Here is a 21,048-nt window from a genome sequence, read left to right on the forward strand (position 1 = left end):
TTTATTTAACTGCGGTATTACTTATACTATTAATATGATAAATGCAAAGCTAAATTTAACTCATTAAAGACACCAAGGAAACATGTAGGCTGATATTCATATATAAAGCAGTTGAGCTCTCAAGATTTGATAGCAAAAGGGAAATTCTGAAATTCAGGAAGTGAAGCACCTTCTGGAATGTTTATAACGTTTTGTTATTCTCTATTGTGGTCTGTGGTACCAAGCTCATTGCATTTCACTGTATTCACTAAATTTGAAGAGTTAACATAAAACAGGGACTGGAGTGTCTTTTATCTTCATTAAACTTTGCACAGTTCACATTTCTAAAGGAAATACCAAATATTACAACAAACATCCACATTAATGTCTGTAAATTAATTTTACTCTGCTGCTAACTTAGCTTACGTTGTTAGCTTTCTAAATCTCTTTCCATAAATTTTACCATAAATAAGTTAAAATTCGCAGTACAAATTTGTAGTACAATTTGTAGTACAAATTGTACAAATTACAATTTGTACAAATTTATCCTCTATTATTTGTGTATATGTGTTCATAAAAATGATTAAGGTAAACTCTAAAGTATGTTTTATCTTACTTTTCCAAAATCAATAAATAATGGAAAATATTAAATGGGAACTTTTCATTTATGGAAAATATATATTTAAAAGACATGTGAAAAGGTCTTAAATTATAAGAAATTGATATTTAATTCTTTATAAATTATAATTTTAGAATCACACTGGAGATGAATAAGTTCTCAATGGCAGAGGTAATTTTTAATAAAAATAGAGAATAATCTATGTATTTAAATTTTTCCATAAAAAGCTAAAACTTGGACATAAATGACAAACTACACATTTAACATTATTTGGTATAAAAAGGGCATTAAGGACTGCAATTTTCTACCAAAGAAAGTTTGTTAAGACTCCATACACGTTACCTATTTCTCCATCAATTAAACAACCCAGTATCCTAAAGGAAAAGAAGAAATCTTGTGTGTGTTCAGTTTAAAAAATGAGATTGGACATTTTTCACAAAAAATTCTCATTAGAGACTGGCTGATGAGGATTTTAAATGACCAAAATGTATTTATCTTAAAAACTGACAAAACTAGCATTCTAGTAATAATACAATTTAATAGGGAAGTCACCCAGTTCTTTGATAACTAAATAGCCTTAAATTCTTTTCCTCTATGTTAGAACTATTTTTATAAAAGGTAGTCTTAATTATTTTATATTATAAATAACACTGCTGTTTATGGTCTGATATTATTACTAGAAGGTACCTTTTTCCAAATTAATGAAACACATTTGGGGTGATTACTCATGTTATGAAAACAGTCCATATAAAGATTTTCTGCAATGGTTCTTTAAAAAAAAGCTTCTCCAGTGCACTTAGTCTAATACTGGATTTATATTTAGTCTGAGGAGTAAGTGATTGTATTTTGAGGTATCCATACTACATATATCTGTATTTATTACTGTCAAAATATTACCGTCAAAAGTTGCTTCTTTAACAAAGAAAAATCACAGATAAAATCCTATGTGTTCTCGGGCTTCCCTGGTGGCGCAGTGGTTAAGAATCCACCTGCCAATACAGGGGACACGGGTTCGAGCCCTGGTCCAGGAAGATCCCACATGCCATGGAGCAACTAAGCCCATGTGCCACAACTACTGAGCCTGTGCTCCAGAGCCCGCGAGCCACAACTACTGAGCCCGTGTGCTGCAACTACTGAAGCCTGCATGCCTAGAGCCCGTGCTCTGCAACAAGAGAAGCCACTGCAATGAGAGGCCCGTGCACCACAATGAAGAGTGGCCCCCACTCGCTGCAACTGGAGAGAACCTGCGTGCAGCAACAAAGACCCAACACAGCCAAAAATAAATAAAAATAAAATAAATTTATTAAAAAAAAATCCTATGTGTTCTTGAAAAACAAGCTATTAGTATCTCGAAATCAAGGTGTTCCTATGTTCAAAATTTTATACTTCTGAACATGTAAAATGATATGGAATAAGAACTAAAAAATTCTTTCTCCTGAATAGATATTATTTGAAAATTTCTGCTAAGAAATCCCTGTGAATGAAAAGTACATAATCCATTGTGCAAATTTGTTAACGAAGAAAATCTTGCTTTTCTGAATTATCAGAGGAAAAAATGTTTAGGTCAATGTGCTTCTTAATTTTGACAGCTGCCTATATTTAACTTTCCAAACACAGAATTGTGTAACTCTTAAGCAAAATTACATTTCATGACATAAGTGGTTCTTTATCTTTGCCTTTAACATTTAATGTGATCTGAAATGTAATGCACTAGAATAAATAACCAACAAAGACTATTTTGGTGGCTTTCAAACCTCCATTTATGCAGGCCCCATCAAAATTTCTCTCTCTGGGAATTCCCTGGTGGTCCAGTGGTTAGGATTCTGTGCTTTCACTGCTGAGGGTGCAGGTTCAATCCCTGGTTGGGGAACTAAGATCCCACAAGCCTCACAGTGTGGCCACAAAAGAAAAAAAAAATTTCTCTCTCCACTGAGTGAACTGTGATTTCCATAGTTTTATCACATGTCTGTTTTCTTCAAAGATGTGCATTCTAGGCCACTGTCTTATAAACACTAATTGAATATTGTGCTTTCATTCCAGAAGCAACAAAATACCTCTCAGTGAGAAAGCACTGTTAAAAATTCATATTAAAAGTCACCCCTTAAGAACACGAGAGAGATTATACATACCAGACTGTTCTTGTTCCCTCCTGGGCTTCTTACCTTCATTTTCTGTGTTGGCGGGCACAGAGTCGACCCCAAAAGGATGCCAGGGCTGGAGATCGTCCAGGCTGAACTCTCCATTCACGGGAAGAAGCTCCACAGTGGTTTTGGTTTCAGTCAAAGATGGCATGAGAGCATCATTGCCATAACTAATCCTTGGTTCGCTGATCATGTTGGCCAAGACATCGTCGGAGTAGTTCTGCTCTTTCTGAAGCAGCTCATCTAAACAAAACAAAGCCATGTCTTTGGTGAGTAACAGCAACAATCACAACAGAAGGAGCAGCAGCAGCTACCATCTGCTGTCTGCCAGGCACGACTGTAACTACTTGACATGCATGATCTTATTTACAGCCACGAGGTGGGTACCATTATCATCTCCATCCTACAGATGTGAAAACTGAGGCACATGATAGTTAAGCCACTTACACAAAATCATAGCTAGCAATGCCCAAGGTGGGATTTGAGCCCAGGTAGAGTGGCTTAGACCAAGGCTGATGCTCTGACCCGCTGCACCACTCCCCCCAGTGGTGAAAAACCTTGAGAGGTAAATGGCCATTCTCTCCTAGTCTACTGTGATCACAGAGGAATGGAGAGCATGCTTTGGCGGGGTGTTTGCAGTGGAGTGGCGGCAGTATGCAAGGTACAGTTTCTTTCAAGCTGAAGGACATATCCAGCGAAGCCCTAGTCTTTCCATGAACATGTGTAAGGACAAGAAAAGCTAAGTGATGGGCCGCCTGCCTGCTCCATTCTTCAACAGTTCTCATTGTTTTGCCTTGAAAAAAAAATATGTCTTTCTCAAAGGCTCCCAGGGGCTGCACGATGTATGTTCTGAGGCAACAAAGAAGGCCAGTTTTGGCTTTGCAGACGTGAAGCTCTGCTCCAGCCTTCTCTTCTGTGGGATAAACAGCCCCGCCTGCCAACATTTCTCATGGGCTCTCAAACCAAATATCCTGTCTTTCTCTGCTGCGTCTTGTTTGCATCTCGTTTCAAAAAATACTATCAGTTACCCCTTTTTAAAACTGACTAAACAAAATCAACTTTATGGAACATAATCAACCTATCTGAAGTTCTTGTAGACCAGTGAAAATTCCCAAATTACACATTTCATTATTGAAATGCATTTTTACCAGACAAAAGAGCTGGGAACGTAACTCTGTATTGAGTGCAACTGCAGTTTTAAAAACTGAGTATCACAAGATCTGAGATTCTCCTATTATGTTGCCAAAGCTTCAACAGGTTTTCCTGTGTGACATATTTTTAACACTAGAGACTTATAAATAGCATGTGTGCTATCAACAAAAACATTAATCAGAACTTTTCCCTTTCCAATCATACCTCTGTCAAGAGTTTACTGTATTATATATTTCAAACCAATCATTGGTTAGTATTATTGATGTAGAAAATGAAAAAAGTAAAATCAGGATTTAAATTTGATTTGTAACATCTTACTATTATCCTTCACATTCTCTTCTAAATTCACAAAAAAATTATCTGAAAAATTAAAATTCTGTTCAAATATATCTATTAAAACAGTTTGACAGACTAGCATTAAAGTATGAGATTAATGTCCTTCTATGAAGTCAGTTTTATTGCAAGATATTTTAAATGATAAAATCTCAAGCAAATCGGTCCTCTTGAAGTCTAATTTGAGTTATAATATATATCTATTTGCTGGGGTACCATTCTAAAATTCAATATTTGATGCTTGCAATGACCTTTCCCATACAGATAAAAGGCCCCATTACATTTCTTCCAATTTTTTCATGTCTTACAGAGTCATAGGTAATGGCTAATAACTTAGCATTACATTTCTTCCAATTTTTTCATGTCTTACAGAGTCATAGGTAATGGCTAATAACTTAGCCAATGTCTACTTTAATAAATTAAATGGGTCTTTTATATAAATCTTATGCTTGTGACTGTTAAGTAGTTAAAATGTAAAGAGAGGACCTTCTGGAATAATTATTGGTGCTTACATGTTCATCTTGTGAGGGAATGAATAACCTTTGCCAGCGGGATCCACTCCTGGCCCTACCTGGCGCCATGTTGTTCTTGGTGTCTTTGTGGCATTTACCATCACTTAACCTCTTTCTCCATCTGGAAATTTTTTCTCTTTGTCTTGTATACTCAGTACTGAGCTTGTTTCCTGTGATTTCTCTGAGTAACTCTCTGCTCATTTTTTCTAATCTCTTCATCTCTGTCATTTTCTTCTTGTATCTCTTTCCAACTCTTTCTTCAGTTCTTCATTTGGAAATCCCATCCACTCTTGAAACGCTAAGGACCCCCCTACTTTTGGTTGAATCTGAAATGTATTTCCCCAGCTCTGACTTCTCCCTCCCACTCTAGTGTGTATATTTCTAACAGTTTGCTGGAACTATTAACTTAGATCTTCCATGAACTTAGTATGTACAAAACTGAGCTCAAGGCTCTCCTCCTGCCTTCCCATTTTCTAATCATGGCAGAACTATTCTCCCAGCCACCGGCTTGAAACCTTCAGAACCATCTGTGACTCTATGTTTTTGTGTCCCATACTTGAGTTACTGACAGCTCCTTTTTAATTCCATTTTTGGATTCTCTCTTATTCATTTCTCACTCCCCTTTTCCATTACCCACCTCCCTTGAGCCATCATTACTTTTTGCCTGGATAATTCTCTCCTCAGTGCTCTCCTTCCTCTAATTTTTATCCCTTTCTTTCCCAGATCTTTTCCTGATATTAAGGAATGGCTCCACCCCATTTCAATGGCTTCTCAGTTTCAAATGACTTAATCCCAAACTCCTCTGCCAAATGTTAAAGGCCCTCTGGGATCTGGGCCCACCTCATCTTTTTAGCCATGAGACTCACAGCTCTTTGCTTTATACACCTGTGATATTGTGATTTATAATAAGAAATATTTATTTGGTCTTTATAGGCACAGAGGTACTAAAGCCCTTGGAACTTCTTAGGTGATGAGACCTATAAAGGTGTCTTGTTACATTAATGAGGTGACTTCTGAAAAGCCCCTAGATCACCTAAGGATGGGGGCTTGTCACCAGGGGAACTAACAACATGCTTAGAAGGTTGGAACTAACAACATGCTTAGAAGGTTAGAACTTTCAGCCTCACCCCCAATGGCCAATGATTTAATCAAACATGCCTATGTAATGAAGCCTCTGTAAAAACCCCAAAGAATAGGGTTCGCATTATTTACAATACCCAAAATACGGAAGCAACCTAAGTGTCCACCACAGGTGAATAGCTAAAGAAGATGTGGTATGTATACATATAATGGAGTATTACTCAGCCATAAAAAAGAATGAAATTTTGCCACTGGCAACAACATGGATGGACCTATAGAGTATTATGCTTAGAGAAATAAGTCAGACAGAGAAAGACAAATACTGTATAATATCACTTATATGAGGAATCTGAAAAATACAACAAACTAGTGAATATAACAAGAAAGAAACAGACTCACAGATAAAGAGAACAAACTGGTTACCAGTGGGGAGAGGGGATGGACAAGATATGGATAGGGGTTTAACAGGTACAAACTACTATGTATAAAATAAATAAGCTACAAGGATATATTGTACAGCACAGGGAATATAGCCAACATTTTATAATAACTATAAATGGAGTATAAGCTTTCAAAATTGTGAATCACTATGCTGTACACCTGAAACTTATATAATATTATAAATCAAGTGTACCTCAATAAAAAAAGGGAAGAAAAAAATTAAGTGAATTTAGCAAGGCTGCGGAATACATGGTCAATATAAAAACTCAGCTGTATTATATACTCACAATTAGAAAGTAAACATTTAAAAAATATGCTATGTAAAAAAAAGAATAGGGTTCGGAGAGCTTCAATGTTGGTGAACACGCAATGTGGAGATGTGGGAGCATGCTGGGCTGGGAGGGGGCAGGAGAGCTCTGAGCTCCTTCCCATATACTCTGCCCTAACCTTCTCTTCTTCCTGAGTTAAATCCTTTTTTAATAAACCTGCTGGTTTATTAAAAATCCAGTAAGTAAAACATTTATCAGTGTTCTGTGAGCCATTCTAGGAAATTAATAGAACCTGAGGAGGAGGTGGCTGGAGTCTCTGATTCACAGATGGCCATCAGAAGGCCAGGTGACAACCAGGGCTCAAGACTGGCTGTGGAGGGGAGTGGGGTGGGCAGTCTTGTGGGACTAAGCCCTTGCTTGACCTGTGGACTCTGACGCTACCTTCCATGTAGTAGTATCAGGATTGGGTTGCACTGTAGGACACTCAGCTAATGCTGGAGAATCACTTGTTGGTGTGGGGAGAACTCCACACATTGGAATTGGTGTCAGAATCATAATACCACATCTGAATGGTCTGGATTACTCTCAGATGGGACCATGCATTCCCCTCAGGACACCTTTGCTCTCTTTTCCTGCTACCTGGGAAGCCCAACCCTGCTTATATAAACTATAATGAACTCTTTAGAGCCCAGCTCCAATGACCCCTCTTCTACAGCTCTCCTCCCAATAACTTTATGAGGCAGGCATCATTACCTTTACAGAACATGAATCTGAGGCCGGGAGAGGTGAATGGATTCTTCAAGATTCCATGGCCAGTAAGCATCAGTGCTGAAATCCAAGTCCTGGGCTACATAACACCAACCTCCCTGATTTAACCCCTACCTATCCAGGGTCACTCTTATTCTCATCACTGGACTGTTCATTTACAGAGTAAATGGAGAAACCAGGCATTATAAACATGACTTCCATAATGTCTTCCACATTTACCTTGTAAGCTGACCTAAACACCATGAGCCCTATGGAATGGTTACTGCTTTTGTCCCCTCAAATGGGCATTTCCCAGGCATGGGAGCTGGGGGGAGTCCTGTACCCATCTCAGCCATGGCAGTAAAAAAGATAGTGTAGGGAACTGTCACAGTGAAAAATCTTACATCTGTGCTTCATAAAATAGGCACGGCATTTTAGATTGCAGCAAATCATGGTGTGCCCCCTTTTCTCTTTTATACTGTTGGCAGGAAATTTCCTCCAAATGGCTGCTAAAATGTAGAGCCCCATGGTGGTTAATTTTCCTGTTTTATTATATTCATTTTCAGAAAATAAAAGAACAAAATATTCAACAAACATTACATTTTTGGCAGACTGAGAAGCACTTAAGCTTTAAAAAAACTTTTGGTACCAGAGAAGAAATCCACTTTCCTATCTCTATTTAACATAGGAGATTTAGAAACAACCACCTTTGGTCATCTCACTTGGAACAATGAGGTCAGTGTTGGGTTTAAGGGAAGAAAAGAGGGTAGAAATGATGGATTAATGTTAGCTGGAGTAGGATTCAATTTTGTGACTATAAAATGCCTAAGACGGCCACCTACTTCTTGACATTATTAAGGGCTCAGGATTTTACCAACTGTTAACACAATTGGCACCAGGCAATTCCTCTTATGATAAAAAAATAATTCAAAGCCAAATATCATTTCATTGTTCATTCTGAGTGGGACTTAATCTTTGAATTTTGTGGTCAGACTAATTACACAGAAACCACACTTCTACTATGTTGGTGGCCCCGATGGATTATCTTTTTATCTGAATTAATTTAATATTTTATTACAATGCTTTGATGGCATATATTGGGATGTCAAAGCTTTTAAGCATCTATATTTGCCAACTGCTGTATTAAACTAAAAGGCACATTCCCCCCAAGACTCTTTATTTTCTTAAAGGCTAACTGATGCTGCCCAAAATTGCAGCAGTTACCTCTGTAGTTAAATATCTTCTGTAATACCCAAGCATATGAGCCTTGCAGTTAAAAGTGGAAATATTTAACTGAATTTAATGGTGGTAATAATGTAAACTACAGTTTAAACAATAAAAAGATGTTTAATTTCAAATATTAAACATGCAATGAAGCCCACTGTATGTTGCCCTCTTAAAAATGTTTTGAGGATCTATATCAGGCATACTTATAGTAAATAAGAGAAAGAAAACGAAACACCTCACCACTTAGCTATCATTGAAAATATTTAAAATATTTTAAAGAAAGCAACATCAGGGCTTCCCTGGTGGCACAGGGGTTAAAAATCCGCCTGCCAATGGAGGGGACACAGGTTTGAGCCCTGGTCCGGGAAGATCCCACATACCGCAGAACAACTAAGCCCGTGTGCCACAACTACTGAAGCCCGCGCACCTAGAGCCTGTGCTCCTCAACAAGAGAAGCCACTGCAATGAGAAGCCCGTGCATCGCCGCAACTAGAGAAAGCCTGCGCATAGCAATGAAGACCCAACGCGGCCAAAAATATAAAAAAATAAATAAATAAATTTATTTAAAAAAAAAAGAAAGCAACATCAAAAGAGATCCCAAGTGGTGATTTCAACTTCAAATGACTAACGTATTTTGTTTTTGTAGAAGCAATAGACTTCCATGATAATTCATTTTGAGAGAAATGGCCTCATAAAGGACTATGAATGGGAAACAGATGAATCCTAGATAATTCATCTAATGCTCTTCTTTTAATTATTAATCCACTAGCCAAACTCCTTCTAAAAGTTTAACTGCCATATTTTAGGTTTCAAGAAAATGAAGTTTATAAACATTAAATCAGTTCTTCTACAAGCTTCAGTTGTAATTATTGAACTACATTTTCCATCCTTTAAACACATTTGGGGTGGGTGGGAAATATCCTTCACATAGAGGAGGTCCAACCTCAGTGTTTTCCCCTGTGAAATACGGCTATTAAAGGTCTGATTTAGAGAACAGTGAACATGCTCAGGCTTGTTGGTTTTTCTACTGTATAGAATTGACCCTGCATCGCTATCTTCATTTTTCCCCAATTTTCTGATTCTTCTGGTTCCTAGTGGAAAAATACACATTTATCTGCAGCCTCTTCCCCAAATGGAAATTTTCTATCAACCTTGTCTAACAGGAGAGTCTCACATGATCAATTCTTATATTTTAACAAATGATTATTTATGCATTTAAAAGGACTGAAGTTTACACCTCTGTACAATGCATCCCTCCACCATGCCACCCCTGCAACTGCCACAGCTGCACTGGATGTATTTATAAAAGGGATGTAATTTTTTCCCCATCAAGAAGCTCTACTATAAATCTGCTGTCATCAATTCTAGGCATTTTGCCCACACCAGGACGATGAGATCAGATTTAATTTTCCAATCACAGTCTGTGCATGTCTGACACATGGGTTAGCATATAACTGCCATGCTGTTTACCTTACTTAACATCACCATGGCCTCTGAAACTCCCTAAGCCTTGGTTCCTCATCCATAAAATCAGGGGAAGTTGGATGGATGGTCTTTGTAGTTTCTTCACTTTGAATCCTGTTATCTATAAACTTGCTGTGTGGGCATCCCCTGAGACCTTGTCGAAATGCATAATCTCAGGTTCCGCCCAGAGCTAGGGAAACAATCTGCACTTTTAACATGATCCCCAAGCAATTTTTAAAAAACTGAAGTAGAGCTGATGTACAATATTATATAAGTTACAGGTGTACAATATAGTGATTCACAATTTTTAAAGGTTATACTCCATTTGTAGTTATTATAAAATATTGGCTATATGCCCTGTGTTGTACAATATCTCCTTGCAGCTTATTTTATACATATTACCTCTTAATCCCCTACCCTTATATTGCCCCTCCTCCCTTCCCTCCCCCCACAGGTAACCACTAGTTTGTTCTCTGTATCTGTGAGTCTGCTTCTTTTTTGTTATATTCATTAGTTTGTTGTATGTTTTAGATTACGCATATAAGTGATATCATACAGTATTTGTCTTTCTCTATCTGACTTATTTCACTTAGCATAATACATCTGATCCCAGGCAAGTCTTAAGCACATTACAGTCTGACCACTGCCACGAGGTCTACAAAGGCATCACTACAAAATGGCCTGTTATCCCCTTCCTACAAGACAAGCCTCAAAACAAAACAAGGTGTGAAAGGTGAGTATGGCCAAGAAACAGTATTGCCAGAAGAAACCTTGCTGCAAAACACCTCAAAGACATGTTCATAAACCCAACCCACCCTATTGCCTTGAAGCTGTCATTCACGATAACATTTTTCTGAACCAGAAAGCCACAGGAAAGGAAAGACTAGTTATGAATTTCCTTTGTTTTGCCAGACTATTTGTCAGGCAGGAAATTACATAGGAGCCAGAGCAGGAAAGTGTTCAGGAGACAAACAGGTCATTGTTATTCAGACCCTGAGAAAAAGAATGTACTTAAAAAAGTAGAGGGCACCAGAGGACATACTTCACTGCTGTGCTCCCCCCTATAAAGACTGAATTTACGTCTTAAGCATGGACTGACTTATAGTTCAATGGAGCAGAAGTTGTTTGAAATGCTGATTTGGGGGAGAACCTATGTGGTCTTCAAGTGATTACTGCACATGGCTGGGATGTTTCAATCAGCGTGTGACTGGTGGGACAGCAATAGTGTGATGGAATTGTGTCATGCTATGACATCTTGATAGGCACCAATGACGCCTTCCATGCCCGTGGCCTTTACATAGCTGTTAGCTCATTTGATACCCACATCAACCTTCATAATGGGATTACTACCCCCAATGACAGTTGAGCAAACTGTGACACCAACCTTGAGAAATACATTTAAAGTTATCGAGTAGCTGAACTGGGATCTGAACACAAGTATCCCGATTCCTAGTGCAACCTTGCCACTATTCCATTGAAAAAAAACCTATTTTATGGAGGACATGGCTATTTCACTTTGATTAGTAAGAAATATTATAAAAATACATCCACATCTATCATCACAAGCATCCTGTTTTGCATACTTTATTTTTGATTGATTTGGAAAGTGATGAATTTAATGATATCTTTTTTACACGTGAAGAAACCAAGGTAATCACAGAGCTGGCATCCAAGGTCACACAGCTTCTCGATGGTGAGGCAGAGCTGAAAGGCCAGGTGGTTCCCAGCTGCACAGCCATGCACTGCTCCCTTCTCTAAGTGAGGCTTACCTGTCACTCCTGTTTTGATGGTCCACCCTCAGCAGCAGTTTCACCTCTCACCCATCTCCCACTTCTTTAGATTTCCCTTTCTCTGGTAGACTGGTATAAATATGATGGCTACATGAACTGTCATTAGGTTTCACCGATTCTGAGTCAAATTTAAGATATTTAGACTGCTTTGGATTTTGAGTGATTTAAATTTACAAGGCTGCCATATTTTCCAACATGAGGAAAAAATGAGATACATTATCACAAAGCAAAACTGTTCCACAAATCTAGTTTTTATTTTGACCTCCCAGAAAACTGGGTCAGTCCTCTTATTTTTAGCTACACTATCAACCCTGAAAATCTCTCACAGTCTCAAAATTCAGACTCCACATCTGAATCTGAGTTTATTTTTCTTTAGTAGTTTCTTGGACAGAGATTTTAAATGGAGCATGCTTTGTCCACTTATGGCAACAAACTATCCCTGAAGGTGATACAAACATGGCTACACATTACTTGTGAGAACATTCCTGGTTGCAAGTGACATTTTCCTGAAGCATCACTTGTCTCACTTAAAATGGAAGGTACAGAAGAAGTTCCTTTTCAAGACAAATTTCTTTTTGACTTTCAAACAACGCAGATCAAACAACTTAGACCTACCAATGGCTGTCAGGCTCCCTGGTTTCTAAAAACAGAGTAGAGTTCCTACTTCATGTTTACTTGTGGAACTTGAGCCAATGACCTGATCTTATTTCCAACCACAGCAGGAGTCTTGGTCCCGCCTGGGTAGTCAAGAGCCTAAGCAATCCTAAGGGGAAAAATCTTCTAAAGTTTAAGCTAAAAACCAAGTTTACATATTACAGAAAGAATCTCAAAGTATGCTGTGTTGAGGGCATAATTCACATATATAAATGTGCCCTAGTTTTGAAGAAACAACACATAGTGAAGAATTTCAGTGTAAAGGGCTAATCTGTAGTGCCAGCTTTAGCCTGTATGTGTATGGATGTTTTCCTCTGGTTAATACATATAGTGAAAATGCATATATGTCCATGAATGTAAGCAGATGCAGACTAAATGTCCTCTGCAAACTAAATTAAAATAAATGTGATTTTTATGCCTTTTATCCCTTAAACAAAAGTCAATTATTTCTTATGGCCTTCAACCTAGCAAAACAGTTGTCTCTTCACATGCTAGAGGAAAAACTGACTGTCTTGGGGTAGTTGAGAGATGTATACTTTTATGGCAAAGCTCAAGGAGTTTCAAAGTAATTATGATTATGTAGAATTTTCTCTTCAAAATTGTCTTTAATAGCCTAACCCCTGCAGCATCACTTCACTGTGATTCCTCCTTATAGAAAAATGTAGTTTGGTGCTAATTATGAGTCACATACATTCAGTGCAAAGAAAACAAAAGAAACAAAAGTTCACTTGCCATCCCACCAAAAATAATTTTTAACATAGTTTTATCCTTTACAGAATCAATTACTTCATCTCGTTCCTTCATCACTTTATTATCTAGTTGTTACAACTGTGGTCAAGGAGACAGAATTTTGTGAGATTACTGAAGAAAGGCCCCCGGAATTGGAGTTATCAGATTTGAGGACATAGAGAGACGCAATCACAAGAATCCGTATTTCTCCAGTGCCGTTCCAGAGTATGTATTTCTTTGTTCTCTGGTAGGTTGTTCTGCATAGTTGGTACAGTTTATTGTTTGTTTCTTTGTACTTGTAAGTTCTCCATTACCCAGTAAATTGGAAACATGAAATAAAACCTGAGGTTTGCTCTATCTGGGTCAGTATCACATTTCATTTTTAAAAATTGCTCATGCTTTTAGCAAGCACAAGAAAGGATAATGAGGAAGATTATTTTAAAAAAGGACTCGAATGACTGTTTAACTGCTCTTGCATACATTTTTATAAATGCAAAGTCATTCTGGCAGCTGTATACAATTTGAGCACATACTCCCCTGGAGCCTTCGCTGTGGATGCTGGGGCATTCTGGGCACCAACCCACCATATCCCCCCTTTTGCTCCACCTCAGCTCTAAACCAACTAAGAGAGAGCAGCTGGAGATGAAAACATCACCTTTACTTCTGATAAAGGCCAGGCCCTCACCAGCCCACAGGATGCGAGTCACATATAGGGCACGTGGCTTGTCAAGCTGTGTGCAGACTGCATTTCAGCTCCACCCTGTACCCCCAGCTGCACGTGAAAAGGGAGGGAGTCTGAGTGATGCCCCTACCACTGTGTCCTGTCCAACCTGTGCACTGTAAGCAGTGGTCCTGTCTAATTGGCACCTTCTCTCAAACTTGTGAGAGAAGTCTTTTTTACCTGGGTAAGGGACACCCTATGGGCAACAGTGTCCCTCTCAACAGCTAGTAATCATTCTCTGCTATGCTATGAAAACAGTGCACGCTAATTGATTCATATCTGATAAATGCCTAATTGACAGAACTCTATACAGGCATACAATAAAGGCAATACTTCACTTTATTGTGCTTTGCATATTTTTGTGGACTGAAGGTTTCTGGCAATCCTGTGCCAAGCAAGTCTATTGGTGCCATTATCCCAACAGCATTTGCTCACTTTTTGTCTCTGGATCACATTTTGGTAATTGTTGCAATATTTCAAACTTTTTCATTATTATTATATTTGGAATGGTGATCTATGATCAGTGATTTTTGATGTTACCAATGCAAAAAGATTACAGCGCGATAAAGGCTCAGATGATGGTGAGCATTTTAAACAATAAGGTATTTTCTAGCTGAAGTAAGTACGTTGTTATTTAGACATAGTGCTGTTGCATACAAAAGACTACAGCATAGTTTAAATGTAACTTTGACATGCACTTCGGAAACCAAAAAATTCACATGACTAACTTTATTGAGATATTCGCCTTATTCTGGTGGTCTGGAACTGAGTTTGCAATTATCTCTTAGGTATGCCTGTAGTTTGAAGGATGTAAGTTATCGGTTACCAAGGCTGGTTAGCTCATGGTAGAAAGTAACATTTTCAACATCCATACATAGGTGATTTCACTCAAAGAGCCTAAGATTTATGCTGGTAAGTAGAAGGGGTGCAGGCAAAGGTGGATAAGATCGGTGCAAATCACAAGGGAGGATGCTCCTGTTCCTGTAGACAGCATATCATGTTTGAATACGTGGTAGTGCATCTGAAAGGTTTATTTATGCAGGTTGAGAAAAACCACATCAGCCCTCTATGCTCTTCTGCACACTGGCCTATTTTTGTTTTCTTTAACACAAAATGGTTCTACAGGGCTTCTCTGGAGGCGCAGTGGTTGGGAGTTAGCCTGCCGATGCAGGGGACACGGGTTCGTGTCCCGGTCTGGGAGGATCCCACATGGCGCAGAGCGGCTGGGCCCGTGAGCCATGGCCGCTGATCCTGTGCGTCCGGAGCCTGTGCTCCGCAACGGGAGAGGCCACAACGGTGAGAGGCCCGCGTAACACAAAAAATAACTAAATAACTAAATAAAAAATTTAAAAAATGGTTCTGCAGTGAACATTTTTAGAACAGCAATGGTTCTTTCTCTTCTGCAGTAGTGGACTCACGGGATCCCTTAACAATATAGGGGGAACCAAGCCTGGCGATGTTAAGTGCTTGGCATCTGAAGCTTGGAGATGGATGGAAAGTGTCTGTCTTTGGGGAAGCATTAATAGAGCAGATGTGGAGAGGCTGAAAGGATTCACTTTAAGAAAATTAATCTGGAGTCAAGAAAATTAGAATCACTTTATTATTAATTAATGAGCTCATTCATTTATTCACCTGTTCCGCAATCCTACGTCTTCCAGGCCAGTGCAGGAAATAACTAAGGCAGTTTCTCTTTACTCAAAGCTCATGACCTCAGATGGGCATAAAAGTAATTCCTATACACATGCTATGGTAAGGGGTATAGACAGAGCGAGAGAGAAACAAGCTGGGACTCTGGGGTGGGGGAGATAGTGATATTACAGGTTTGCTAAGGAAGACAGACTACTGTTCTAGTAGATACAAGTGCATGGATCAAGTACAGAGGATGGGCTGCCCAAGAGCTGGGACTCTTCTGCTTCCTGGGACACAAGGGAGGTGAAAAGGGAAGCAGCTTCAACAGAAGCTAGGGGCTTTACATTTGTGGGATATACACAGGGCAAAGGGATATACTGACCTGCACGAAGAGTATGCCATTAGCAAAATCCAGACTATGGTTATTCCATGGGTTAAGTGGCCCGCAGTTCAGTAATAAGTAAATTATAAAGAAAAGAAAAGGACAGAGGGGAAATCTGAGGATTGTAAAATCCTAAAGAGACATGTCAACGTTAAAAAAAAAAGGGAAGATAGTGGGCAAGGATGTACACTAGTGATAAAAACTGAAAGAAGGAAGTGATACAAAGTGATAAAAAACTGAAGTTTAAGGAAGTGATACAAAGAACAACAGTGTTGCTTTGGAAGCGGTGGGAGGTGCACCGGGGAGGTTGTGACTGGGATAGGGTGGAGGTGCTATTGGGTGGCTGGTAATATTTGTATTCTTGACCTCAGTTTTGTCCATCAAAAGAGCAAATATGGGGGCAGAAAGACAGGTTCTATTTAGACACGTTGAGTTTGTGATATTCCAACACATCATGGTGGAGAGGTCTGGAGCCCCTGGAAATATGGGCCTGGAGAGCTCATGGAAAGACTGAAACAGGCCCACTGGGGATGCACTGGGGTGAAAATGGGAGTTTTCCCATTTTCCCAGGTATTTTAGTAAAAAAGCCCACATTAGATTCCCCCAGAGGAATTTATCATAAGTTGAATTCTGCTATATAATGAACAGTTCCATCCACAGTGAATTGTTGCATCCTTACTAAAAATTCTTTACAGTGTTGAACTGCTGTGCTTAACAATAACATCAGATTGGTAGTTACTGTTACGAACGCAGGGAGCAAAGTATTTTGCATCCAGAAAGCGTCACAGGTCCTCCCCTCACCCCCCACCCTTAAATCCAATCATTTCAGTATGAGCACCCATGAGATGATGAAAAAATAAAAAAAAGCAACCTTATTATTATTATTTTTTTGGTGGTACGCGGGCCTCTCACTGTTGCAGCCTCTCCCGCTGCAGAGCACAGGCTGTGGATGCGCAGGCTCAGCAGCCATGGCTGACGGGCCCAGCCGCTCCGTGGCATGTGGGATCTTCCCGGACCGGGGCACGAACCCGTGTCCCCTGCACCGGCAGGCGGACTCCCAACCATTGCGCCACCAGGGAAGCCCAACCTTATTTTTTATATTCTGTAAAGAACACATGAGAAAACTGTGTAGGAGATAAAAAATAAAGTAGACACAACCCTTTTGCTAATTTACCTTTGAATATGTTCTCCCTTCAGACATGATGAAATGAAATGGGGGCGCTGTCATTGAGGCCAGCCAGCTCTGCTTCAAGTTCCCTGTAAGCCACGAACCCTGGTGCCAGAGGTGTGTTCCACTGAACATGGTGGAAAATTACCCCAGATGACCACGTCCTCACCAAGAATGGATAACGCATTTTGCTGCCTGAGACAACTATTTCCACGATACACTCCTTGCTGCCTTGTAACAGGGATCTTGCCCTAGTCTTTCCTTCTAAACTGTTTCTAATCTCCACATTTTCCAATCTCAGCACTAGACCTCATCCAAGCCTCTGATGCTTTTCCTGTTGAAAACTTACATGGAATTCTAGTAATTTCCCTTCTTCAAAAAAGTTGCTTAAAAATGTTATTTTCATCTCAGCAGAGTCCTCCTCCACCCTGCTCTGAAAAAGTCTCAACTCAGAAATAAAAAAGCAAAAAACAGACTTCATCTTAAATTATGATATACTATATAAGGAGTTATCAGTTTGGTCTCAGATTTCTATTCTTTCCCCTTTTACACAATCAGATTAAAAATATAACTAGCTTTCTCTTGAATATACAGTATCAAAACATGATCATCTTCAATAATATGTAAATAATTAACCTCAAAATTTAGAGCCCTCTACACTAATTACCACAGGACTCCAACAACCTTTTGTGTGTGTGTGTGTGTGATATAAGCAGTCTTTATTCGAATATACTATAAGCTTCAACAACAAATTAAAAAATTATTCACCTTACGGTGCATTTATCCATGTCTTTTCATCTTCCAAGTGCAGTAAACATTAATTAACCCTGGCTAATTAAAACAGTCATGGTTTACAAATTTACTCATTAATCAGCCTCAAGCAAATGCAAAGGATTTAAAGCCTTTCACAATTTGAACCAATTAAATATGGAAATTATTTTGTTTTTAATGAAGAGGTCATGAAAAAACATGCAGTCCTTTGACTTAAATTTGATAGTGTTTTGGAAAGAAACTTGGACCATTTTTTGTATTTGTAGAAGTCAAAGGAAATTAAAAATAAAACTGCCTGGGACTTCCCTGGCAGTCTGGTGATTGAGACTCTGCGCTTCCACTGCAGGGGTCGCGAGTTCCATCGCTGGTTGGGGAACTAAGATCCCCCATGCCCGTGCAGTGTGGCTAAAAAATATATAAAAAATCAAAAAAACCCTGCCTGGTATGGGTTGAATTGTGTTCCCCCTCCAAAATATACCGATGTCCTAACCTCCAGTGCCTCTGAATATGACCCTATTTGGAAATGGGATCTCTGCAGATGTAATCAAGTAAAGATGAGATCATACTAGAATAAGGCCCTCAATCCCATATGGACCCTACAGGAGTCAGGTGGGCTCTTGGTCGTATTGGAAAAGACACACAGGCAGAGGTTGGACTGATGTATCTACAAGCCAAAGAAACGTCAGTGATTATCAGCCACAGCAGATGCAAGAAAAAGGAATGAAACAGATACTCCCCATGGCTCTTCAGAGGGAGCATGGCCCTGTGGACACCTTCATTTTAGACTTTTAACCTCCAGAATGGTGAAAGAATAAATTTCTGTTGTTTTAGGCCATCCAGTTTATGGTCATTTGTTCTGGCAGTCCTAGGAAACTATTACACTACCCGTATAAGTGAATATTAACCATCTGCTAATGAAATAGCCATTTCTGACTATAAATAAACATACAAGAGTAGAATGTAGATTTTTAGTGGGCCCTTTATTCAAGGCTGGGATAAGTGGATTGGAGAGGAGTGAAGAGCTCTATAATCTAATAGTCTAATTTGGCCCCATCAGTGCAGAGATGTTTTCCCTCTGAACACCAGAAAGTGCTTCAATGGAGACCAAAAGGTTTCTCTGTTTCAGCTCTCAGCGTCTCTCTTCCCTTCTACAGGGAAAACTATCCACTTCCTTTTCTGGACCCTCACTGGCTGCACGGGAATTCTGGGTACCAGTGTCAACGCAAGCTCAGCAAGGCAGTGGAAGGGACTCAGTTTAAAAAACCTTGTAAACACAGAGGTTATGTTATGTTCTTTCTAAGAAGCTGGAAGCTGAATTGTCCTTGGCAACACAACGCATGGCAAATGCCTGGCAGGTTTAAGGTTTTTTTAACTCTAGGGTGATGAAAGCATAACCATCTCTCATGCCAGAACTGAGTCTGCATATGCCAGTATGACGTAGGTCACACCTCCATTCAGCAGCTAAATGGAGTGACGCTCAAATAGCTGGAGTCATCTATAACATTCAGCATATCAGTTTTAAGTTAGAGTCCATTCAACAAGCTGGATCTTAATGAAACTTCTCCAGGGGCCTAAAGTTTTACTTTTATTCTTGTATGAAATATGGATGATTGGAATAGAATATTTTACAGAATGAATGTTTACTACAACTAGGTTATTTGTGACTTTTGGCTCAAGACATGAGAAAAGATGGCTACCAATACCTGATTGTGGATTTATCCTGCTCTATTTTGTTATCCTATCTGGTCTGTCCTTAGGCCTCAACACTGGGAATGCTTGGCTTTAGTCACTTAGAGATGAAGAGAAGAATATGGAGAAATTAGTAAAAGAACAACATTTAAAAAATCCATCAAATCTCTCCATGTCAACTGTATGCTTTTTATATATCAAAGAGGTCTGTATGTGAAGTTCACAAAGAGAGAGTAGAAGGCTGCTGACATGAAAACTGGTTTCAATGACTTAGGGTAGAGAAGCAGGAAGAATGTCTTCCATGGCCTCCCTTGACTTTCTGAGGATGAAAGAACCCACATGCACTAAATAGATGATGATTGAGGAATACTGAAGACGGGGTACACTGGATCTATTCAAAAACATGGTGTAGCCAAATATTATGGACTGGATTTTATCCCCCAAATTCATATGTTAAAGCCTTAAGCCCTAATGTGACTGTATTTGGAGACAGGAGCTTTAAGGAGGTAATTAAGGTAAAATGAGGTCATAGGGTGGAGCCCTATTTCAACAGGCCTGGAAGATCTCTCTCACTTGTGTACAGAGAAAATGCCACGTGAGGACACAGCAAGAAAGCAGCCATCTGCAAGCTAAGGAGAGAGGCCTCAGGAGAAACCAAACTTGCTGAGACTTTGATCTTGGACTTCCAGCTTCCAGAACTGTGAGAAAAAAATTCTGTTGCTTAAGCCACCCAATCTATGGTATTTTATTATGGCAGCCTGAGTTGACTAGAATGCCCACCTAGTCATACCCAGATCAAAGGAAGATCAAAGGTCAGAACAGCTTTTTCAAAGGGATTTTGTTGCTTTCTTCTTCTTCTTCTTCTTCTTTTTGGAAAGGTAATGGCTGAAGATGAGTAAAGGAGTGTAAATTACCAGTGGGTCACTAGGGATGTGCAGTGAATTTTATGTCCTGCCCCTTTCATAAAAATGACAAGGAAGTGATTTCTTTCAAATGTGACACAGTCCAAGGTTGGAAAGTATACTTGACCTTTGGGGCTTTTCATTTTCCTTACTTTTTCTGGCCATTTGCCAAGAAAGTTCTCAAGTGCTAGCTGCTCTGTTACCTGCCTTCACTACAGGCAGAGGGAAAATTCCAAAGGACAATTTCCTCACACGTCTGGGACATTTCCAGTTACGTGGTCTACTTGCTTTGGGGGAAAAAAATAGATGGTGTATGATTTTTATGCCAAGTCTCCACAGGAGATACTTTAAGTAGCAAAGGAATATAATTTGCATTCCTGTATTATCAAAAAAATACATACATTGTTGCTTAACAGAATGAGATGCTCTCAGGTCTGGCACCTGAAGTTGGTACCCAGCATGCTTTGTCTTGGTAATTTTTTTTTTTGCCCTAAGGAGACACACACTTCCTGAGCTAATGTTAGGCTCTCTGACAATCTTCCAAGATTAAGCTTTTACCGTTTGTCATTTACAATGCTGACAACTCCAGGTGTATTTTGTCAATTTTCCCTTTTATCCCTTATTGAAATAATATCACTTTCGATTTGAA

At 39.2% G+C, this 21,048-nt stretch overlaps 1 protein-coding gene across 9 annotated transcripts in view; it reads right to left on the reverse strand.

The window, feature by feature from the left end:
• APP (amyloid beta precursor protein) overlaps nucleotides 1-21,048 on the reverse strand; it is a gene marked incomplete at both ends in the record, with an annotated part of 277,334 nt that overhangs the window by 24,038 nt on the left and 232,248 nt on the right. For all 9 annotated transcript variants that reach the window (XM_079705528.1, XM_079705524.1, XM_079705527.1 and 6 more), the window contains one exon: nucleotides 2,761-2,982. In XM_079705528.1, the coding sequence (XP_079561654.1) occupies nucleotides 2,761-2,982 (222 nt within the window). The remainder of the gene's footprint in view (nucleotides 1-2,760; nucleotides 2,983-21,048) is intronic.

Source organism: Hyperoodon ampullatus (genome assembly GCF_949752795.1).
Source record: "Hyperoodon ampullatus genome assembly, chromosome: 5".
Taxonomy (NCBI): Eukaryota; Metazoa; Chordata; class Mammalia; order Artiodactyla; family Ziphiidae; genus Hyperoodon; species Hyperoodon ampullatus.